Source organism: Lates calcarifer, linkage group LG6, assembly GCF_001640805.2.
Source record: "Lates calcarifer isolate ASB-BC8 linkage group LG6, TLL_Latcal_v3, whole genome shotgun sequence".
Classification (NCBI taxonomy): domain Eukaryota; kingdom Metazoa; phylum Chordata; class Actinopteri; family Centropomidae; genus Lates; species Lates calcarifer.
The window spans coordinates 19,580,155-19,605,193 of record NC_066838.1 but is presented as its reverse complement, the minus strand read 5'-3'; the positions used below and the strand labels follow the sequence as shown (position 1 = coordinate 19,605,193).

At 39.4% G+C, this 25,039-nt stretch overlaps 1 protein-coding gene and 1 long non-coding RNA gene across 6 annotated transcripts; one reads left to right on the top strand and one right to left on the bottom strand.

Moving 5' to 3' along the window:
- Positions 1-1,899: 1,899 nt before the first annotated feature.
- LOC127138998 (uncharacterized) lies at positions 1,900-19,914 on the bottom strand. 3 transcript variants are annotated; one of them, XR_007813430.1, is made up of 7 exons: positions 19,896-19,914; positions 19,037-19,141; positions 15,838-15,997; positions 8,374-8,429; positions 7,755-7,930; positions 4,502-4,641; positions 1,900-2,203 (listed from the first exon to the last, which is right to left on the bottom strand). It is a non-coding gene; the product is annotated as an uncharacterized LOC127138998 (long non-coding RNA). The 3 variants fall into 3 exon arrangements; XR_007813429.1 differs by having other exon boundaries at positions 7,755-8,429; XR_007813431.1 differs by lacking the exons at positions 1,900-2,203; positions 4,502-4,641 and adding an exon at positions 7,087-7,506 and having other exon boundaries at positions 7,755-8,429.
- cacnb3a (calcium channel, voltage-dependent, beta 3a) lies at positions 5,372-24,994 on the top strand. 3 transcript variants are annotated; one of them, XM_018701143.2, is made up of 15 exons: positions 5,372-5,732; positions 6,988-7,080; positions 15,315-15,434; positions 16,717-16,839; positions 16,937-17,052; positions 17,138-17,217; positions 17,319-17,338; positions 17,920-17,997; positions 18,477-18,535; positions 18,622-18,722; positions 18,802-18,953; positions 19,048-19,143; positions 19,830-20,000; positions 20,233-20,278; positions 22,050-22,137. In XM_018701143.2, exons 1-14 carry the CDS (start codon positions 5,652-5,654, stop codon positions 20,260-20,262), a joined length of 1,320 nt encoding a protein of 439 aa, XP_018556659.1. In that variant the 5' UTR covers positions 5,372-5,651; the 3' UTR covers positions 20,263-20,278; positions 22,050-22,137. The 3 variants fall into 3 exon arrangements, with proteins under 3 accessions (XP_018556659.1, XP_050927280.1, XP_018556658.1); XM_051071323.1 differs by lacking the exon at positions 20,233-20,278 and having other exon boundaries at positions 5,373-5,732; positions 22,050-24,994; XM_018701142.2 differs by lacking the exons at positions 5,372-5,732; positions 6,988-7,080; positions 20,233-20,278 and adding an exon at positions 12,791-13,111 and having other exon boundaries at positions 22,050-24,994.
- Positions 24,995-25,039: the final 45 nt, after the last annotated feature.

Genomic DNA, 25,039 nt, shown 5'->3' with positions numbered 1-25,039 from the left:
AGTTCTGTTTTGACAATTTGCTTTATTTTTTTCTGTATCTTCTAATTAACACACAGAAAACCTCGGAAAGACAAGTGTTATTCTACTGCAGAAGTACTGTAAAGCTGTGGCCAACTAATACTCTCTTTATCATTATTCTGCCACCTTTAAAATATATAGGATCCTTTTAAAATGTATTGGTTATACAGTGTATCTGTCTGCTTTTATTCATAGAATTATTTATTTAATAATGTTTTATCTAACTTTGAATATTGAAGGTATTGACAGATGTGATTCAGTCTCTTACCTGTAAATGTGCAGCCAGTGATTGCAGTCAAATAGAAAGATAATTTTGTTTTCAGAAACCAAGAAATTAGTTTATGCATTTATTTTCTTAAAACAACTCTGATTCACATTAGAAGTATTTTAGTCTTCATCACTATGTCACAGATTAAAATGAGACTAAATTAAGCATTCAGTTTACTTTCCATATGACTTGATAAAACTTCCTCTCCTTTATATTTCTGTTATTTTAGAAATTAACTATGCTCATTTATTCTGTTCACATGACATATGCATGGCTATCCATCCTAGCAGAGGGGTCCCTCCTATTTCTCTGTCTGAGGTTTCTTCCAAATTTCTCATAAAAACATTTTCTACAAGGAGTTTTTTCCACATCCAATTCATGGGTCTCAGGATAAAGGGTGTTGCATACTGTACAGATTGTACAGCCCAAAGTTTAGAATTTCTATATAAATAAAACTAACTTGTTTCTAACTCTAAGTAAATCTAATTTGTTGCACAGTGTGTGGCTCCTTTATGCTGACTTTTTAAGCTTTTACTTTGAAATGGAATTCCACGCAGTTCCGGTGTTACGCCGTCTAACTTTAGCTGGGTTGACGCAGCTCTCCTCAGCCCAGGCGCGCCGTTGCTCACACCACTCTATCCCATTCCCACTTTTAGTAACTCGGCACTCCCTCTAGAGGTGAAGCGGTGTCTGCAGTTAGCCCGGGCCGGTCAAACACCACCAGCTGTGATCCCTAGCACAAAACCCACGAGGTAAAAACACTGATGTAGTGGAAGGTGAAGCCAACCTGTACTATTGTTTTAAATCCTTTTTTTGTTTGTTTGTTTTATCAACCTTTTTGAAGCATGGCTGCATTAATCTACTGAGGACCTCTGGAGCAAAAAATCCTTGTGGGGCCCTTTACTGACCTCTACTGTACATGACACTCAGACACCAGCCAGTACTTCAGAGCTGGAATTATCGGTTGATTGATAGATTAATTGGATGATAGAAAGTTTTGATAACTGATGAATCGTTTCATTTTTTAAGCAAAAGTATCAAAAATTCTCAGCTTCTCAAATTACATTCACTTGAGCTTCAGAAAACAATAACATACATTTTACTGGACAATCAATCATTATTAAATTATTATTATTACAGCACTTCTTACCACCTTTCCTGAGGTTTTCTGTGTGTTAATTACTTGACACACACAAAAAATGGAAGCAGTTTAATAAAAGACTTTCCAACAAATGAGAAACAAAAATAAAGAGTTCAGGTGTTAAAATGAGAGTTTGACACAAGGTCTTTCTACAGTGGTGCAAATCTAATCTGCAATTAATCAAATTATGTAGACCAAAATTATATGGATTACACCTGAGGTTTTTGTACTTAAGCATCTTTTTGGAGTAAATTGTACTTGTTGGAGTAGTTTTAATATAGCATACTTCTTACTCTTACTTCAAGACATTTTGGGAGACGTTTCAATACCTCTACTCTGTTACATTTATTTGCTGCATTTCTTTATGAATTATGCATATTCATGATATTAATGTGGACTAAAATTGTGATCACACATCAGAGATGAAGGTTAGAAATCCTGTTCTGCAGAATATATAATTACCTAATTAGAAAATGAGGATAGGACATTTACAATGACTACAAGTACAGGTGTATGTTTATCTCTTAACATTTTCTTTCCTTTTTTTCTCTTACTCATGAATTTGTACACCACTCAAGATGTTTCCAGTAGAAACTGTAGTCCTCTTATTCAATCACTACTTTTACCACTACTCAAGTTTATAATTTTTTCTAATTTTTATAAACTAACAATACATTTACTTGAGGACACTTTTTGGCCACTCTACTCACCTCTGGCAAGGTCCTTCACTGCACTGCTTTTAATTGGTGTTCAAAAGGATCTTCTTAGAATATACGCTGTAAAAAAATATAAAGATAGATTAACAAAACCCTAAAAAGGTGCACAGGATGTCACAGTATTTCTGCAGTACAGAGTCTCCACCTGTTAAACCACCTGTTACTGCTTGTAGACCTTATTGCTATAAGCTCACAATCGAGATTTTAGCGAGCAAATCAAATTGAAACTGTAAAAATGGCCCTTGTCTGTATATATAGTAAACTACATCACTGTATTCCCATCCTCTACAATTTACTGGGCTATAAGTCTCAAATACAGTAGTGATAAATCCATCAGCACTGGTAAACTATATAACTGAATTCTTGGAAATGAACGAGACTCATTACAGGATTGGGTTTCTAAGAAATACCTACTGATTTATTGTCACCGTCCACTAAATCAGACATGATAAAGCCTTGTTCACAAAGTGTGACAGGTGATAAGGGCCGTGTCAAAAACTGTAAGTGTTAAACAAACAGAAATGAACAGGTTACAGTGGACAAGCACAACTTTAAAAAATAGATAATAGTCTACAGGCTCTAAGCTGTAGAATAATGACTCAAACGATGTAAAGCACACAATCATTTTTTTTAAAGTTACTGGGTCACATTTAGCATCTAGCTCCTCTCTCCTCTCTTCATACTGTACAAATGCCACAGTGAAATCAGAGAGGGTTCTGTTAAAAATGCTGGATTACTAAAGCTAAAGGCAATCTGCCCTGTCGGGGCCCCACAATCCAGAGGCTCACTGCATGTCAGCTGTTCTAATTGAATTATTTTGATTTGAAAATTTGATTAAGATTTTGTTTGAGAATGTGCACTGCTTTAATATAAAGTAAACAGAAGCAGGTTTTGCATTTTACCCAATCTTGTGATTCTGTCCTGTAAAATCACCCATGTCAAAACCGTGTTTAAGTCTATCTTAGTTCAAATTGTGCTTACATGGCACATGTTCCTACATAAAGTAATTTCAGTTGGAACTGGCACAGATTGACACACGTGCTGTTCTAGCACAGATGACACAGATTGGTCTCTGGGTCTTTAGGCATGAAGCTGACACGACATATTTCACAGTTGTTTTTATCATCTCTTTTATTGGTTTTATTGTTTGATTTATCATATCAGTATTGTGTGAGCATTAGTCTCAGATTGTTTCAGTATTTACATTTGTAAGTGTTTTTATTATTTGCTTGTCAGTCTATAAAACACTTTGAAATGCACTAGCCTGTATGAAAGGTGCTACACAAATAAAGTTTGATTGATTGATTGATCTTGCTTTCCTAATTGTCTTTTCACTGCTACAATTGGAAAAAGGTGTACCACTACTTTTTTTAGTGCATAACAGTAAGGTTACATTTTTTATAATGTTTGCCATGTAAAAACAGACAGTAAAAACTTACATATAACAACCTTTCATATGCTGTTTATATGGAAAAAAGGTTTGACTTTTGGAGACAATTAAGGTTTTCACTGCAGTATTTGGTTTTCTGTGTCTGAATAGCAAGCTGCCCTGTGTCAGAGGAATAAAGCAGGTCTACTGTTTTGGAAACCGCAGAGGCAAATCTAGATACAATCAGAATTGAAATAAGTCTCAAATGTAGCCCTGCTACACAGACACCGACACTGTCATTCCTTTGGTAGTAAGGCAAAATAAACATCTGGCAAACCTGTTGCCAAAAAAGTAACAAGATGATGAGGTGAGAAGCCTGCAATGGCACTGGAGAGGTGATACTATCTGCCTGGAAGGGCAGACTAAAAACTGGAGTGGCAGCTTGGGGGAAATGACAGAGAGGCTGGACTATTTGGGGGTCTGCCCAGATCCTGAAGCAACAGGTGGGATTACTCAGGAAGAAGGCACAAAGGTAGCCTGGTTGCAAACCTCTGAATCATCACCCACATCACTGATTTGTTGAGAGGTGCAGGCAGAAAAACAGAGAGAAGCTGGCAGCTTACCTCATGTGTCCAAGGTTGTTTTACTTCCTTCCTGCCTTTGTGTTTTTTCCTCCACCACTTTATCGTGTTCACCTGGACCTCTGTGTATATGTAGCCTAGCCTATCCACCTTTCAGTTGCCACATTGTCCTCACACTACCTGTTAGTCAAGCTTTCCATACATTTAAAATTTAAATTCTCAAAAAATACTGTGAGTCTTCTGTGCATCAAAACACAGCAGTTTCAGCAGTGTCTCAGAAAAATTAAATCTACAGTGTGGAGCTTTTGTCTCCGCCTTCTGGCAGTGAGACTTATTACAATCCACATTTGTCAATCACTTTCTCTTTAAACTGTAATCCTTCCTATGAAAGCAGAGTTTCTTTTTTACCTGAAGGGTAAGAAACTTTTCTTGGACACTCCAAGGTTTTCTCTGCCATAGGCTCCACCATATTCCTGGTTGCTGTGGTCTACTCCATCTCCATCGTATGGTCGTCCCCTCTTCAGCTCTGGCAAACCATAAACTTAAAACTGCAAAACACAAAGATGAATGTGGCTTGGTGTAATGGGCATTCATTTAAAGGTAAAATTCACATGTTCCAACTTTAAATTAAAATACTGTGTCAATCTATCTCTGAATTCTTACACTGTGAAGTCCAGTATTGTTAAAATGAAATGGAAATATTGACAGGGGAAGTTTTATGCAGTGATTTCAGCTCTTGAGCCTTCCGGTTACATTGGAAAATATTAAAAATGTAAAACTGCAATGTACAGATTATTAATTATTTGATTATTTATTAATTTATTAATGTGGGTTTGTTTTTTATTAATTCAATAAAGGGACAGCATCTGTATTTTCATCATACAATCTTGCGTTGGAAAATAAAAATTAAATTGAATCTTGACTTTTGTAGAGTGGGGGTCCATAGGGGCCCACCAACAAATTTTTGCCCCGGAGCCCTCTAGGAGATTTATCCGGCCATGTTTAGTATCAGTAACTCCCCTACTGTATATTATGAATTCAAAGATCCATGTATAATTTGACTGTGGCTTCAAGTGTTTGAATCCTCCTTCAAAAATAAAAACAAACACGGAGGAGAAACAGCGTTTGTACATAAAACAACGCACTTCCTATTTTAAAAAAAAGGCTAACTGACTGTCTGTATACTGGTGTGAATTGATTTTTGTGCCGGTTAATCCAACCTTGACACCCCCGGCACAGACACACAGTTAGTACGGACCTGTACGGTTGCTCGAGCGATGACGCTTCAGTCTTAACGGTTTTATTTTAGCTCCGGTATTTTTCCTGCTCGCTTTTTACATCCCCCCCTCCCTCTCCAACCTCGATGTAACACACATTTTTTGTTTACAAGCTACAGCCTGAATGTGGATATTAATCACCTTTTCTGTGTATTTTCGCGCTCGCATGCCGCTTCTCTCGCTGTCTCTTCTTTTCCACTGCATATAGATGTATTTTGTATCCCTTGTTTCCTCCAGTAACCCATGTCTGTGTGCATCCCGCCTCCCTGCGCTCTCAATAGATGGTGCAAGTCAAAATGTCCAAATCGCCCGTAGACCCTCTGTCTGCTGTGGAAACCGGCTCCCAGTCGCACTATTTCCAGGTAAATCCGCTCACATTACCCCATTATTCACACATCTATCACCGAGAAGAGTGTGGTGGGGGAAAATGGTGTTTGCTACTTGTTGTTTTAAAATTGAGGCGTCGCGTTTTGGCAGCAAGCTACTTTTTATTATTATCTTAATGCATCCGCTCTCACTGAAACTGCAGATTGATGCTTAATCGGTGAATAAAATGCACTGAGTGCCAGTATAAAGTGGTTATTATGCCTTTAACCCACACACATAGAAACAGGTTAAAGCCTCCATAGGTCTTGATACATTTGCTGTTTGAGATCAGGCCTTTTGTGCATTATTATTTATTTCTAATGCATTTCCTGCAACTCTGAATCCACATTAATGCAAGGAAACCAGCACAAACCAGTAACCTCAAGGGACTTGTGAGCTGGTTTTTTTTATTACTGTATGGGTGCTTGACTCTAACTCACCTGTAGCCTGAATCCACAGGGCCTGTCAGCTCTCACACCGCAACATTCAAGCTTTTCTTATTAACGGGCTGGTGTTAAAGGAGGCCTGAGGAAATCTGTCTCCTGCGTTACTCTGACCAGTGTGTGCAGCTAGATGAATTTCGGAGATAATTTGTGATTTTGGCAAAGTTGCAGCTGATTGTATTTGCTGCTCTGGCGCACAGCAGCTCTTTTACACACATTCTCCCTAAATTCAGGCTTTTATTTTGTTAAAATTATAAAGCAAAGTCTTTATGGATGAGGCACTATCTATCTATCTATCTGAACTCCACTATATATGACAGTTTCATTATTCCTCGCACAACTAATCAGTACTCTAAATGGTAAAATGACTTAATTAATCCATTACTCAACTGCAGAAAATGAACAGCAAGAGTTTTTATGACTGATTTATCATTATTAAGTCATTTTTAAGCAAATTGCCAAATGACCACTTGTTCCAGCCTCTCAAATGTGAATATTTTCTCATTTCTCAGGTTTCTGTGACTGTAAACTCAAAATTTTGGGAGCTTTTGGGTTGTTTAGGTGAAAAGCAAGAAATATAAATATGGTAATTCTTAGGAATAATGATGGCCATTTTAATTGGTTTAAGACATTTTATGCACTATACATAAAAGAAAATTACTTGTCAGATGTATTAATATTGGAAATAAGTGTTGGTTGCAAGGAAATTGAGGACTGAGGACCCATCAAAGCTGATCGTATCCATCTATCCATCTATCTTCCTCCTCTTCATTTTTTCTCTGACTGGTGCGCTTCTCTTTTATCACAGCTGCCCAGGAAGTTGCCTAAACGGAAGAGCCGCTTCAAACGCTCAGATGGCAGCACGTCTTCTGACACAACATCCAGCTTCATCAAACGGCAGGTAAAAAGCTCCCTGAGCCATGTCTCTGCCTTCTCGTTCTTCTTATTTATGCATGCATTGTTGGCTGCATTATGTTTTGGTACATCACAGTCACAGGCAGGTTATCTCACTGACTTGAATTGGGAGGAAAATGTAGGCCACACTGTGCTCTAAGGTCTAAATGAAGCTGTAGTGGTTTGAAGTTGCTTTTTCATCAGAAGAGGCATCTGCATTGTTCTTTGGCGTCAGTACAAAACCTCTAGCTTTTCTTTCCAGATATACACAATCAGTTTTTGAATCCATGTTCTTCTTTTGGGCTCAAAAATACATTTGCAGTTCTTTATTATCCTGGCATCCACTTCAAAATATTTCTGCTCTACATCTTCATCCACAGAGCTGTGTTCTCAGCTGCAGTTGGTGCTTTGCACAGTAGAGGGCAGCAAAATGCTTGAAAGCAGAGGTGTGTTACATCAAAATCCCAACACAGCCCAGTTTTTTTAATTAATGTTTTTAGGTCATGCACGTGCAAAAGACTCAAATGGAGACTTGGTGTTATTTAAGACGATCTGTGCGACTGAAAAAATGGAAAAAAGGCAGAGGAGATTTCCCTCATGCTGTCACTACGTGGACGTTGTGAATCACACCCTCTCATCTAAATCTGATGGTGTTTAATAATCAAGACAATTTCAACTTACCTTCATGTGTTGTTTCTTAAGATGTATTTGATTCTGGTGCCAGTGCAAAAGCAAAAGGTGGTTTCGGAGAGTCCAGCACAGGTGGAGAACTTGATCCCGGTTGGAATCAGGTTGTGAGGAGTCGTGAAGTTTCACCGAGCTCATCCCAAACCACCAGATCCCTGAGGTTCACGAGCCTCGATACATCAAAGAGGGAAAGTCAGGAGTTGGGAAGGAATCAGAGATCCGCTCTAAAAAGAAGCCTCATGTACTAATGACAGAAACTACTAGGCCCTCTCTACATTCCTGCTGGCTTAAACACCTTTTGAAGAACAGTATCAATCCTGACTTATTAATCTAGAGCTGAAACAATCAGAGTAGAACAGGACAGAATGGACATAATAGTATTCAACTTCATTTAACAAGGTGGAAAATTGTCTTTGGCTCAAACATTAAAAACATACACAAACACACACACATCACAACACTGACAACATGAAGTAGCTGATTAACGATTAGAGACAGAAAACTATTACATTTTCAAGTCATTTTCCAAGTTAAAAAAAAAAGTAAAAAGTACCTGAGCTTCCCAAATGTCTCAAATGCAGCTTTTCTTTGTGATAAATGATTGTAAACTCACTGAACACCTTTGGGTTGCAGACAGTGTTGGGTGAATCACTACAGCGTAGAAATACTCTGTATAAAGTACACAATAATGCATTCAAAAATTTACATAAATAATTCCATCAAAAGATTATATACTTAAAGTACCAAAAGTAAACCGACCTTTAATGCACAATGGCCTGTTTGCAGTTGATAAATTATTTTACATTCTCCCGGGTGGCTTGTAAATCAATAAAGGGATCAATAAAGTCATATACAACAATACATCTCAATTTATTTATTAATTATCTTTGTGCTATTTTTATGAATCTGCAAAATAAGTAGTAACTAAAATTATCAACTAAAAATAGTGGAGTAAAAAATAAAATATTTTCCTCTGAATTGTAGTGGAGCAGAAGTATAAAGCAGCAGAAAATGGAAACAAGCAAACACAAGCCTAAGCAAAGCACGTACTGTTGGTCTGACAAAACAAGCAATTTAAAGATGTTTCCATGGACATTAGGAAACTCTGATGGATATTTTTGTGGACCTAACAATTAATCTACATTACAGAAAGTGATCAGCAGATTAATCTATAATGAAAATAATTGTTAAACTAATGTGTTTAAATCAGCTTTTGTCTTCAACTAAATTCTAAACTCTAAAAATGTAGCTGTCGCAGATGTATTTACCATTACATCATTTGGGCAGACTGAGTATGATGCTATATGCTCATTAGCTGCCTTCCACAAACAAACCATGGCAGTAGCTAGCATCACAGCTAACTGACGTAGCAAAATCTGGAGGTCTGTGGTCTAATGCAGCTGTCAGCATTATACTGACAAGGGAGAAAATTATAGGTCTGCTCCTTTTACCGACTGCTGTACAAATTAATATAAAATCAAGTTTGTCAACTGGCTACAGCAGCTGACTGACTGCTTTCAGGCTTATTTACGTTAAACAAAAGAGGGCATGACTTATTTGCATTTAAGTAATTTGATGACTGTGGTCTGCTCGACAGTGGTTTTGTTTCGCTAACAGTGGGGTCACAGCACTCTCTGGTGGACAAACTACTTGACACACTAATAAAATAGCTCACACTTATCGTTGGCTTTACCTAAATTTTATCAGTCACAGTCTTCGATACCAATTTATCTGCAATTATCTTAAATCATGTGATACAGCTCAACCTATTAACTATCAAAATGTTCTTTTGATTAACTAATCGTTGCAGCACTACATAGTTAAAAAGAAAGTAGATGAAACACTGAAAAACAAACTTAAATTCCACATTAAATTCACTTACAAGGTTTTAAGGACTATTTGTATGATATTCCTTTCTTAGTCATAAGTCATTTGTTTGACACCTGCAAACATGAATTTTCAAACACCATGAAAAATACCTCGGTTTCGTGCATAGCACCATTAGTGTGAGGGAATGTGGAGCAGTGTGAGAGGCGTTGGTGAGAAGAAAAAAAAGGGCTGAGCAGACATCTTCTTCAGGAGGGGACATTAGTTATCCTGATCGGGGGGCTTAATGACAATCTCCAGATTCCCTGAGAATATTGCATGGCTTAAAATATTCATGATGCTCATTTTGAAGGCCTCGAGCGATGTGGTATGTGTGGGTTCACTGTTCACACGAGCACCTTTAGTTTCATTTCAGTCATTACCTTCTCTCTGCATGCAACAACAGGCATCCCCCACCTCCCACCCCCGCCCCATAGGTGATATGACAAAGTGCTTTGTGCAAAATCAGTAAATTTCACCAACAGAGCAGATAGTTTCTTGTCTGTGATAGGGGTGGGGTGTCTATGGAGGAGCAGTGGAGTATGACTCATTTCTGCAGCAGGATACAATAAGCAGTATGCTGCCATAAGTGTGGATGTATGTGTTATATGTAGGACATGAGGCTTTGAAACACGAGGAGAAATCTTGAGCTGTGTGTGTGTGATGATAACAGATACAGCAGCCTCCTCTGTTTCTTCTCCAACTGTGCATGTTGAATCAGACTTGAATGAAAGAATGTGATGTAAATTCAGGAAGGTGGTTTGATCAAGTGTGACGCAAAAGCGGCGTTGGTTGTTGTTGTTTATGTGTGTGTGTGTGTTGTGAAGGAATGAGGTGGGGTTAAGAATAGAAAAGAAGGTGTTGCTGCTGTCTGCTCCAGTGCAGGTCGTCCCTGGTTAGGGGATGGGACACGGTACAGTTTGTCTGCATTTTACAGCATGTAGCATATAGAGAGGGAGGGACTGGCAGCAGCAGCATCACCACATTAAATGAGTAAGTACAAATGACTCCCAACCACGGTCTGCTTCTCCTTCTCCCTGTCTGAAATTCCTCTCCTCCTGTCTCGCTTTGTTCTGTCTCATCATTGCCGCTCCTCTCCGTGTTTTCCTTTGTCTTCCTCCCTCACTTCTCCTACCCCTCTCTAACAATGCTTTTGTTTCTCTCATTCCTTCACCAGCTTTACTTTCTGATTGGCGTCATCCTGTGTGCGCTCTTCGCACCTCCCCGCCTAGTCTTGTGATTGATCAATTTGACATACAGTATGCCCGATCTTGACTTTGATATTGATGTAACCACGCTGTTAGTGAGTGATTTATCGCATCGTGTGTATGAGAGGGCTCTGTGTATGTGTAACTTGCTGACATTAAATTATGACCGCACAGTTAATCAAACACTTTTTGAAATTGGATATTTGGCAACTGGATTTTCAAATTGCTGGAGCTTGCAGTTTTTTGGGGTTTCTTTTTTTATTGCTCTGAGGGAAAGGTGTTTCAACCTCCTGAATAATACATTCTGCTGTTGTGCAGAATTTCCTTCCTGCAAATAAAGCCAGAGAAATTAGACTTTTTCCATCAGCTTGCACTTGAATGGAATGTAGAGTGTTTTACATTTTTAATCCATTACTAAGGCACTTTTGAGTTGTATTTTTTCTGCTGTCTAGGCACCCACTGCTTTCGGTCATGCTAGCAGCATGGCTTTAGGGATGGCAATGTTAGTTTGTTGGTTGGTCACTGCTTTGGTTCAGACTGAAATTTCTCAACAACTACTACAACTACTGCCATGAAATTTTGTACAGACTTTCATCGTTTTCAAAGGATGAATCTTAGAAACTGGTGATTCTGTAATTGTTTATTTAGTGCCATCATCTAGTACTTTACGATCAGTCTCTGCAGTACTAATGACATGCCCATTAGCCTTAGCTGCACATTATATTTAGCGCTAATTTAGTGCAAATGTTAGCATGCTATCAAGCTAAACTCAGAAGATGAACATGGTAAACATTACACCTGCTAAACATCAGCATGTTAGCATCCACACCATATATGCATTTAACTCAAAGCACTGCTGTGCCTAAAGGGGCCAGTATGCCTCTACAGAAGTGCCTGTCAGATGGTCGAACATCTTCAGAAATACCCTCCCCGGTCTGACAGTTGTTTGTTTTCCAGCCTACTTCACACAGTGGCTGGACAGTTGTGTGGAAGTGTGAAAGTAAACAGGATGCGACCCTCTCTCTCAAGCTCCCTGTTTTCATTCTTCACACAGCTATTTTCTGTTCCTCGTGTATAAACAAGTGCCACACTATGAATGTCTTCAGGTTGAGAGAGTCTAGAAATGTGCACTATTATTTCTGTATTTAAACAATTACATATCGCCCCCTCTCTGACATCCAGCTTTCAAACTTCTTGACTCGGATTTGTCAGGCGGACACAAACACAACCCTAAGTGAATGTTAATATCGTTCTGTATCTTCTGGATGCTTAAATAAGCACCTCATATCAACTTTAAAAGGTTATATATATATATATATATATATATATATGTGTGTGTGTGTGTTTATTTGTTGTCCAGTGTTATTCCAGTGCTCAAAGACCAGTCAATTGATTTGAGAGTGGCATATTCTAATCTTGCATTTAGATTTTAGAGCAGTGAGGGTTTTTGCCAACTCTTGGATCAGTGCTTTAAAGTTGCTCTTTGGCACACTCTACCATAGCTAATCAGTTAATTAACCTACAATTTAAGAACAGAGTCAATGGTGGAGACAATCTCTACATGTCTTGCCAAAGGAAAATTAGAACATTTGAATCTAAATTATTAAACCACTGAACAACATATCAGTAAAATCATGGTAAAATTAGTGAAGAAATCCCCTGCTGTTCTGTCCCTAGACTGTGGGATGATTTGGCCCTCTTGAGGAATCGACTAGCTGGATGACACACTTCCCTGTCAGCCCCTCCCTGTGGAGTTGAGGCCATCAGTGTTGCAGTGTGTGAAGAATAATCACAGAAGCAGAATAGGAAGGAACAGAGTTAAATTTAGCCCTGAGACAGGGACATTAGCTGTAAAAAACAATAAATAAATAAATAAAAAACGAGATATCCCCAGACCAGACAATAAAGATGTACTGAGATTGTTACTCTCTGCACTGCAGAACCAGCAAAATACGCTATTTTGTGGTGGTATCAGTGTTTTGTTTTGTTTTTTTGAAGGATTTGACAGGTAGCCAGGGCAGAGTGTGTGCAGCAGAGGTCCACAGCCTCGTGTCCAAACATTAATAATGAATGACAATCACAGCCCAGGCAGCTCTCCGTGTTCTAACATCATTAAACAGCTCTCTGACATAACGCCTTTCCCCTGCGCCCACCACCATATTTATTCCACTTTTATGTCTGTGTGTGTTTGAGTGTGTTCCCAGTGAAGACAGAGCAGTGAGAAAATTCAGATTCATGTCTTTATCAGGCTCTAGCGCTGTCCTCCTAATCAGCCAGGTATGCAACTCTCTCTGCTATCTTTGTGTCTCTGTCTCTCGTGGTCATGGTCCTTTTCCTTCCCCCTACCTCCCCCTCTCCCTGCTGTGTTTCCCCCTCTTTTCTTCTATCTACGATGTGGATAGATATCTGGGTCTCACTTCACTCCTTCATAGCATTTTATTATGTTCTAATCTCATCTTCCCCTTGAGATAGCCGCACTTTATCTCGTCATATAAATCGTTTATACCTCTCTCGTCTCTCCAACCATCCGTCAGTCACTCTCTGTCCTCGTAAACATCCTTCTCTTTTCTGGATATCTTGTCAACGATATTCACCCCCTCTTCTCTCCCTCTCTCTCTCTCTCTCTATCTATCCTGTTCCTCCTCACCCCCCTTTTTTCTCTCCGTGCTGCTCTGGCACTGGTGCAGTGTTGCTTTGCAGAGCTGCTAAAAAATCAGATCTAGTTATCTAACATAGACACACACACACACACATACACACACAAAAAGAAACAAGAAGAGCTGTTCGCTTGCTGCTTCTCTGGGGCTTGAAGTGGTACTGTAGATAAAAATTTATTTTGGATTATACATATGCATTCTGAAGTGCAGAGAAAGCAAAGGTGGTGGTTGTTTTTTCATGTCTGGGCACTTTTTTCTTTGTATTTTGAGCCTGAATTTCCTTTTGTTGTGCTGCTGCTAATTGGTCCTCCAGAGGATCTGTTTGTATATGTTGGCAAGATGGATGACCAGGACTAAGTCACTGCACTCTAGGAGGAGAGGAAAACCAAAGTGAAAACTGTATTATGTGCTGTTTTTTAGTTGCTTGCTGTATTTGCAAGTATATGCTTGATCGTCTCAGTATATATTGCTGTAATTATGAATACTGTAGTTACCTGTGAGAAGTTTATCTCAGTGCTTTCTTGTCTGTCATTCGTCACTTCTTTCTTTTTCTTTTTATTTCATTTATGTCTCCTGTCTAGCCTTTTCTCTCCTGCCTGACTTGGATTTGTTTTTGCTGCAGCAGTTCTCTTCACTGACAGATTCAGGGCTAAGTTCCTTCAGCAAAGCCAAATAGATACCAAATATAGGAAATCACACTCTCTCTCTCTCTCTTACACACACACAAACACACACACACACACACACACACCACACACACACACACACACATACACAGAGCCCAAACTGCATCTAGAACACTACATTTTCTTCTCCATTTCATGTTTTTCTCTGTGGAAATCAGCATCATGGTTCCTGCTTCAGTGACCATAACATATAGTGTGATGGGGCTGCAACTGCATCAGTTATTTTCATTATTGGTTAAACTCAACTGATTATTAAGTTCAGCTATAAATTTTTCCAGGGTCCATGGTGTCATTTTGAAACCAACTGTCTAAAAACACAAAGATTTAAAGTTTACTCTCATGTAAGACAAAGAGAAGCAGAAACACTTCGCATTTGAGAGTTGTAACCAGTGATTTTTTTGCTTTGGAAATATATAAATGTTTAGAAAAATAGTTGCTGATTAATTTTTGGTCAGTCGACAAATTGATTACTCGACTAATCATTTCAGTTACACAGTATGTAACACAGACATTTAAGAAAATAATCACAGGAGTCTTCTTGCATGTTCTGAATAAAGGCCAGCAGGAGCACCTATCAAGTGATTTTCAGCATTTTGCCTTGTGTAAAACGCTTCAGTCTTTGTTTGCTTTATCTGTCGCTTTCAGCATAATGTGCTAGCCATCCCCAGGATATGTCCTTAAACCGCTTACAATGAAAAATGATAGCCAGCATATATTTTGCTAATGAGGAGATGTCCTTGGAGAATAAACAGGGAAAGAAAGGATGTATATGTGCTGCACTGTGGGGGATGATGGAATGGATTGGGGCCAAACAGGAGAGAAGAGGAAGCAGTTGCCTCCTTTGTGCTATATTTGGTCTACCAGAAGATGGCTGGTGTGGGAGAGAAGCGCATTGTGTTGTAGATACACACAGGCTCACACATGAATGTGCTCATGAATACAGACACATATTCGCATGCACACCTGCACACAACCAGACTGCAGAGGAAAAAGCAGATGCAAGCAGAAGTATAAAGGGAAACAGCACATCTATGTTCCTAAACTCACAGTGATAACATCGAGCAAGAAATGACATTATCAATTCATATATAACAAATAATAATCCAACCACATCCACCCTCGGCTCTCTCCTGACAGGGGTCGGCTGATTCGTACACCAGTAGACCGTCGGATTCAGACCTGTCAGCGGAGGAGGACCGCGAGGCGTATCGGCGTGAAGCCGAGCGCCAGGCACAACTGCAGCTCGACAGAGCTAAGGTAAGTCATACACTGACTCTCACTGCTACATACTGTGGAGTTTCAACCGTCTCATGAATCTGGAGCCACATGTGTTTATCCAGGAGAAGTTTAGGTGGAAAGTAATTAAGTACATGTACTCAAGCATTGTACTACAATTTTGAGGTATATGTACTTTACTTGAGTATTTCCATTTTCTGTTTCTTTATACTTCCACCCTACTACAATACTGCAGCAAATATAAACTAGTTTTTACTCCACTACATTCATATGACAGCTGGAACTTTTAGGCATAGTTACAAGTTACTTTGCAGATAATCAAGATCAGATCAGCTTAATAATACAAAATATAATCAATAAATAAGGAATACATTAAGGGGGCTATCTACAGAGCCAACATTAGCATTAATAGCTGTTTACTTACCAGTAGAAGAGATGTTGTGACTTCACAGCATCAAGCTTCATTCCTTGACTCGCCAAGAGCTGCCTCCCTCAGTCAAATCACTTACAGCTAGCCCTGGCCTGGCAGTCCCTTCTCGTCTCATCACTTTTGAAGAGCAATTCACTGTAGCATCCAGACTGCCCTGAAGTAGTAGCACAAACAGTGTAATAGATTTCTGTACAATCAGGATGATATAGTTTGTAAACATTAATGAAGACTGAGAGCATAAATCTCATGTTATGGCTATAAAGCCTGGTCCCAACTTCAGACCAGCAGGTCCCAAGTCAAGTTCAAGTCCTAAACTTTGTATTTTGAGTCCTTAACAGCAGGCTAACTTGATAGATAGCTGGAGTTAAACATTGCAGATTCAGGTCACCAAATCTTGGATGCAAATGTTTTGTTACTACACTAGTTGTGTCAAGGGGTCATTGATTTCAAGTTATTAATGTTAGCTATCATCTAATGTCAGTCTAAACACATCTAGCCGAAGAAGATTCATGCTAACCTCAACTTAACAGTCTTGGTGTGGCCTCAAATGTTTAACAAAGTTGGAAGGTGTTGTTTCTCCCTGTGGGACTTCACGTTGGTGTCCACAGAATTGTCTTTATATGCAAATGCGATAATACGAGGAATCATCTGTCCGCTAGTCTGCTGCAGCCAAACACACTTTTCCCTCCTGCTCAAGTCAGATGATTTGGAGTTTCCATTATCAGGAAAATGAAGAACTCAAAAGGCTTAAGTCCAAGTAAAGACACAAGTCAAAGTCAGATTAATTGAGTCCACAACTCTGGTGTCTTCTATGTTTGTACTGTTTCCATCATTAATAAGTGTTTTTTTGGTTCTTGTTTACTGCTTCCACAGTCCAAACCTGTAGCATTTGCAGTAAAGACGAATGTGAGTTACTGTGGAGCTCTCGATGAGGACTGTCCTGTCCAAGGAGCTGCAGTCAATTTTGATGCCAAAGACTTCCTGCACATCAAAGAAGTGAGCGATTATCTGTTGTTGATGAGGATAATGCCCCTTATATTAAAACAAAACAGTTTTATGTGACATGGTGCTGTTGCTGTACTGAACTCCACAGAAGTACAACAATGACTGGTGGATCGGTCGGCTAGTAAAGGAGGGAGCGGACATCACCTTCATCCCCAGCCCTCTGCGACTGGAGGCCATGAGGCTCAAGCAGGAGCAGAAACAGAGGTCAGTTAATACAGTTAACCACAAGCTTCTCAGAGGGTTTGTTTCCATGATATAAGTTTGATAAATTTGTGTTGTGTTGTTGCAGGAAAACAGGGGGTAATTCCTCTAGTTTAGGGGACATGGTGACTGGGAGCTGGAGGACCACACCGCCATCTGCAGGCGAATGTAAGTATTACAAACCTGCCTTTTGCGCTAGAACAGAAACCTACTTCTATTGTCGTCTATCTTTTTCTCTTCGTTGATTGTTATTTTCTTGTTTTCACAAGCCAAACAGAAGCAAAAACAGGTAGGTTTTTGGACACAGCATTTGTTCATAATGCATAGATTTTGACTTTGACTTTAGGGGACATTATCAGGGTATCTGCAGGAAAAGTCTTACCAGTGAACTGAGTTCCCTTGAGAAAAGGGACTTAAAAAATATCAGGGAGTTCCTGAATATTTCTTCTTGCCTGCTATAGACAGTAACATAAGTCATTACTTTTACAAGGATACATCGAACATCTTTAAACTACAAGTTAGACTATTGCAACAAGAGATTGTGCATGTAGGAGATTGTTAAAATTAAAGCTGCAGCAGCAAGGAAGGTCACTGCCTTGTAATGGGCATGTGTCAGTTTTAGCAAAAACTTAAATTACCTGCATCCATCAATTTTCTGCCACTTATCTCAGTTATTAAATGACTAATTCTACTACTAAGAGTGTTTTGTTAAATACAGCTGGGAAGTACCTGTGATATTTGTTTGATGAACTCTGCAGAAACCTTTTTTTTTTGGCTTTTCACAACAAACAAACCTAAACCCCATCATTTCTTACACCCGTTCTCTCTGTTCTTCATCCCTCTCATGTCGTCCTCCCCTATTTTCGGCAGGAACACGTCCCTCCCTACGACGTGGTGCCCTCTATGAGGCCGGTGGTCCTCGTGGGACCATCGTTGAAGGGCTATGAGGTCAGCCTCTCGCTATTTCACCTCTAGCAGAGAACAGAGAATGACTGCCTCACACTGCGCTCTCCTCTCTGTTAAAACTGTCCCTGCACTGCTGCATTCATTGTCAGCCGCCCACCTGAATTTATCCTTTGAATCAGAATCAGCTCTGTTGGAAAACTACTGTATGTTTACAGGGACCTCCACTTAGAATCATATTTCTGCAATATCTGCATGAAACCAGGATGATATGAGCGTTTCAATTAGATGCAAGAAACTCACTACTTGAGTACTTGATTTTGTGAAATAACAATACTTTTGCTTTACATTTTGGCTACTCTATCCACCTCTGTACATGTGTATAGTAATACATTATATTGACCTTTGACACATATTATGGACATTTTACAGTAAATGAGTGCAGAAAAAAACTGTTCTTGTTCTGTATATTTAAATGGTGTTCTGTCATTTTAAAACAATCTTTCTCTTACTCTCCCACCTAGGTGACGGATATGATGCAGAAAGCTCTTTTTGACTTCCTGAAACACAGATTTGAGGGAAGGTCAGTAAAATGAAGAGTTTACAGAATAACCTCTATAGTTCTGTGAAATCAGGCCTTTAATTAATCTGATCAATTTTTGTTCGCAGAATCTCAATCACCCGTGTAACTGCCGACCTATCCTTAGCCAAGAGATCTGTCCTCAACAAAAGACCCATAATGGAGAGATCCAACACTCGCTCCAGCCTAGGTAACTGTGCTAATATCAATAGCTTAAATGTTAACATGAACATGAATTTGAACTCAGGAAATATGTCATCTCTGTGCAGCGGAGGTTCAGAGTGAGATCGAGAGGATATTCGAGCTCGCCAAAACCCTGCAGCTGGTGGTTCTGGACGCAGACACCATCAACCATCCTGCACAGCTCGCCAAAACCTCCCTCGCACCCATCATTGTCTACGTTAAAGTTTCCTCACCAAAGGTACAGCAGGTTATCTCACTCATGAACACCAGACTCAGTCAGGTAGCCTCATCCATCCTTGATCTATAACACAATCTCTTTACCTTTCTCTCAGGTGCTCCAGAGGCTGATCAAATCCAGGGGGAAGTCTCAGAGCAAGCACCTGAATGTGCAGATGATGGCTGCAGACAAACTCTCTCAGTGTCCCCCTGTGAGTGGAGAGAGCGGGTTGATTTCTTTCCACAGTTACAAAGCACAAAACATTATCATCATCAGGTCAAAATTTTAATTTGTCAGTACTTTGGTTTATGACCAAACCTGCAAAACTAACGGCATACCCATCAACCTCACCTCTTAAGCTAATTAGCCAATATTAGCAGGCTAACATGCTAAATTAACAGGGTAAATATTAAACCAGGCCTGGAAATGTCAGTAATTTGTTAATATACTGAACATTTTCTTTAATTAAACATTTGGGCTATAAATTGTCACAAAATCCGTCAGAATTTAGCACAACCTACGGAGACGTACTTCTTGTACGAAAGGGCTATGAAAAATGTACTTGTACAAAAAATGACTAAAATGATCAATTATTTACCAAAATAGTTACAGATTAATTTGCCTGTTGAACAACTATCTGGTTAATTATTTGATCGTTTCAGCTCTACACCGTCACCGTGTAGGCATTGTCATTCCTCAGCGTGCTAGCATGCTAACATCAACACAAACTCGTGTTTGCGAATACGGTAGCATGCTAACGTTAGCATTTAGCTCGTGTTTGCGAGTACTTCAGCATGCTAATGGTAGCATTTAGCATTTAAGTGCGGTCTCGCAGAGAAGCTAGCACGACTGTAGACTCTCAGTCTCGTTTATTTGTGTCTTCTTGTTCGCTTGCAGGATATGTTTGATGTCATTTTGGATGAGAACCAGCTTGAGGATGCTTGCGAGCATCTGGCCGAGTACCTGGAGATTTACTGGCGTGCCACTCACCTGCCAGGAAACACCCCTCTTAATCCCTTATTGGAGCAGAGTCTTATGACCCCGCCTTCTGCCATCTCTAGCCTACAGGTGAGTTTGTCCTCACCTATTTTTTTTTTTTTTTTTAAAGCAAGAGAGCATGTTTTAATACTGTGTTAATACTGTTTTAAGACTAAGTAGGAGTGTTGTTTTGAACATGTTGTATGTTGTCACTGTCCTTACCAGCTCTTCACATCTCAGATTCTCATTCCTGTGTTATTATTCGATTGTCTCCGGTTGTCTTGTCTGTCCTCTCACTCATCCATGCTTAACATTTTTGCAGTTTTCTGAAACACAGGAATTAATTGAATGATCGCTTACAAAATGGGGTGAGTAGTAGGGTTTATATACATATATATTTATATTTGCACCCTCAACCCCAACAGTCCCCTCTTACGCACCTGAACGCGATTCAGCGGCTGAGACAGTGAATGAACAGCATTTTATTCATTCAGATCTCACCATTAGAAAAGATGGCGTGTGTTTCTTTATTGCATCCTGCCTCCTTTCCTTTTAGTTGATGGTCTCAGGTGAATCAACGCTACTCCACAAGCTTTCTGGGAGAAAATTCACAAAGCAGTTTAGTTCAGGCTTCAATTTAATACCACAATTGAGAACACAGAGTTTGGAATTTTAAAATATTTGTGTGAAATATGTATAAATAAGTCTTACAATTCTCTATTTTCTTTCTATTTCCTTTTCCTAGCATGCTTTGTGAATGGCAGTCCCACTCACAGTGGAACATAATGCATCTTGAATGACAGTGCTAATTAAAGGCACATGATCAGTGCTTAAATAATATATTCATCAGAAATAACAGCAAAGTTACACAATAATGAGCTGAGACCATAACAACTGTACAGTAACATTTAATGTCCAAGACTAACCCCCTGACCATCCATTCAAGTGTTTCACTTGCATTTCTTTTGTTCAGTGTCTGTAGTATGAATCTGTTCACACAGATAAAACACTGTAAACACCAAAAAGGACTTTGAAGAGGCTTGAACAACACTGCAAACACTGCTGTACTGCTGCATGCCGGTTATTAACACCGTCAGCTATGGGGTGTATTATTATTGTGAAACTGTATCTCAATCTGTGCTGATTTGTGAACGTGAGCAAGAATCTGTAAATGTGTTCTGAGATTTGTAAATGTTAAATAAGATCTGTACATATGTAAAATAATCAATCTATTAATAGATATAATAATTATCTAATATATCTATTTTAAAAACTAAAATAAGAATAATCATTGAAATTGCAATACAAGGAGTATCCGCACAGTGGAATCACAGCTTTCTTTAATTTTATCATAGTTGCTTTCAGATATTACCAGATTAATTAGCAAGTGGTGATTGTCAGACCTGACTTACCTGACATTTTGGTGTTTAATTATCACTGCTATTTAAGAGTTAAAGGTATTTACATTTTTAAAAATTAATATCAACATGCCCATATCTGCTGTGGGTTGAAACAGTTACTGGTTTCTGTAATTGTTCCTCCTGTGGTGATTCAGATGTAAGAGATGATGGACATAATCAACAGTCCTCGTTCTATATAAAAATTCATGAAATTGATTACAAATGAAATATTTGTATAACTATCCTTCCACTGCAGCTCAGAAAGTCTGTCAAAACACAAAAAGAGAAATTCTAACCATTGATTTTACCACTTCAGACTGCTGTGGCTTTATATATTATCAGCTTCACACAAACGTTTGAATGCCTTTTTCTACAGAATAAAGATTGTACATTTTGTCTACAGTGTACCTTACATTGGACATATGTTAGAAAGGGGTGTCATTGTGGCCAGGGTTGACAGGAGGAACAATTTTAGCATCTAATAACTTTTTCACTGCATAGTCAGGGGGATGTGTGTTGTTCTAAAATAGATTTGGACCTTTCCTTCAAAATCCTTCTTGATGTCGTGTTTGCTTTGTTTTGTCCACCCGGTGTGTCTGTGGCAGAAACACTGTCTGTGCTCTGAGAAAAAAACGTTTGCAGAAAGTGTGAAGCTACTTTGAGATGTTGTCCTGGTTTCAGAGTTTTCTTTTGACTCGTTTTTTTTTTTTTTTCCTCCATGGTGACTCAAATCCTCTAGAACCAGAACAAGAACCAGCCACAGCCTCGTGAGGCGGTGGGTTTGGAGGGTGACGAGGAGGAGGCGGGCGAGGAGGCCCACTCTCCCTTGGAGCAGGACAGTCTTATGCCGTCCGACGAGGCCAGCGACTCCCTGTCTCGTGGCCGGAGGGGGAGCCCATGCCACAGGGGGGGCGAGGAGGATGAGGAGGAGGAGGAAGAGGAAGAAGAGGAGGAGGAAGAGGAGGAGGATGAGTATGCCTCCCCGTGCCATGCTCACACATACAGGGACATGTACCCCCCTCACCGTGGGCACACAGGCAGTGCCCACAGTGCCAACGGGCACGAGTCACAGGACAGGCTGCTCCAACGTGAAGCTCAGCAAGGTCACAACCAGAGGAACAACCGCCAGCGCAGCCGCCCCTGGCCCCGAGACACCTACTGAGGAACAAGGCCCCCCTCCCGCCCACCTGTCCCCTCAGCATCAAGATCAGCATCAAGATCACCCTGAGCCCTCCAACTGTCCCAAACACAACATTTAGAGACAAAAAAAAAAAGTTCCCAAAATCAGCTCCAAACTTTAACATCTATCAGAAATAGACACAGATGCCCAGTTTATAAAGCAGAGAGCTGTAGGCATTTAGTATTTACGATCTCTCTCTTCCAGATTCCCAGTTTTAATTTATCTAAAGTGAGGGGATGTAATGACCTCTCCAGGGTCAACTCATTCAGATTAAAGTCAACAGGGCTATTCTCCTCTGCAATGGAAAGGTTTCAGGCTACCAGCTGTACGCAAACTCAAACTTTAGCTGCTTTGCCTAAGGTTTCTCTATTGTAGGATGTCTCATATACTGGCCTTAAAAATTCCTAAGACTTTTAACTATCTTTACTATTGCATGTCTGAGTATAATTATTTTAAGACTATTTGCACATTAACGTCAGAACAGGAACTGAATGATCTTTACAGATAAACTAATGTAGGAATGTCTACTGTTGAATCAATTTATGGGGAATAGTAATGCATTTGATTACATAGTATATACTGAATGGGCACCTGGTTTTGTTTCATTGCTACTTTATTTATTGATTTGTTTGGTTTTGTTAATACGGACTTGTTCGCTGTTTGTTTCAGAGAAATGTTGCCATCCATGTGTTGTCAAGTTTTTACTCTGAAGAAGGTGACTGGCGTTTTGGGAGACACACACACGGTTTATCATTCTGTAAACGGTCACAGTGTTGAGTATGAAGCTGCAGTACAGTGTCAGTGTCACTTACAGTACAGTACATTCTGGGCATCACTTTGTCTTTGCTGTTGCACAATCACTCTCTTAACACTTGTATAAAAAAAAAATTCTAAAAAACGGGCACAGAGAATGTAAACACAACTAAGAAAAGGGAATTTTAGTCTTTTAAAGGATGAATTATTTGCCAAACTGCTTGTTTACATCAAATCATTCACATATTCCAAGCACACGCTGCGCAGCTGCAGCTCCTCTTCAAGATCCAGGCTTCAGAGAATGTAAGCTTGCATGCCTTTTGCACCTCCACCACCACCTGGTGTCTCCGACCCCCTCCCCCACCACTCCCAACCGATTGCCCTGTAATTCGATTGTAGCACGTTATTGATTGTAGCATCCACTGTTTCTACACTTAATCTCAGCCCACCCACCCATCCTTTTACGTCTCTGCCAAACATTGCGTTAATGTTTTGTGTACTGCAGTTCTCCCGCTAGGTTTTTCAAAACCAAGGCAGATCCTCAGGTTGTAAGTCCTACACCACTCATCTTCCTCAACTTAACGTAACGAATGTGTCGTGCTCCTGAAGGACTCGTAGCACCCCGTGACACAATGTCATTTCTGTTCCTGCACCATTTTTAGTCCATGAGCCGATGACGTTGAGTTTGGATGTGATGCTGACGAGCAGCGACCTGCTTCTGTTCACATAACAGGGTCGATACAAGTCAGCGCCGGCTTTAGGGAATTACTGGTTTACTGCTTCCATGTCTCACAGGTATCTCTATCTAGTGTTCTGTATATTTTGAAGAGAAAAAAAATCAGCATGATTTGAAAAAAAAAAAGAAAAAAAATCTATGCAAGTGTTGCATGAAATCTGATTGTTTCTTTTTACAGTTAAGTATTTTAGTAATGCATTGATTCTGATTCTCCTTGTTGTCTTGTAGTGATAGTCTTGTCTTTGGGGCTACTCACTCCTCACACCACTAACAACACGATTACTTAAAAAAAAAAAAATCAGAACACAGCAGTTTTATTTTTCCACAAACCTTAATATTGGGGAAATTTTTCCCACAATATTGGATGGAAACTGTTTGACGCACTTTTAAAAGTCACTCACTAAAAATTTACCCCAGATCAGGCCTATGATTTTTTAAATTTGTGATTTGAAAAAAAGAAAAAAGGAATGAGTGAATTATTAAAGCCCTGCATGTCTTAGTTCACCAATTAGCTATTTTCATTATATTTTGGCAGAGTATGTTTTTCAAAGTGGACCAATTTAGCAACTGATACAGCAGTTGAGGTTTTTCAATTTATGAAGCACAATTTTTACAAGGGTTATAATTTAGTTTCCTCTGTCTTATTCTGTATGCAATACTAAGCCTAACATTGAAAAACTTTAAACGCCTTAGACCATCTGGACTTCCTCTTTTGTGTGAGTAGAGAAAAAAAAAGATAAAATTGCACTACTTTTCTTTTTTTGGGGGATGGTTGCTTTGTAATGCAATAACTGCACTAAATATAACAAATGTATCCACCAGACTACCACAGCGTGCTAGCGTGACCCAACACGCCTCTTCCCTCTATTTATCAGAAGAGACAGCAAATGTGTAAAAAGTGAGACATTTCCTGCCTGATGCTGTATAGAATGCTTTCTATTTGAAAATAGATTTACAATGCTGAGTAAAATATGACTTAAAACAAAAATAAACATGACATTTTATGTACTTTTAACTGTCTGGGATGTTATTATGTTAATTCACTTAAATGTACATCACC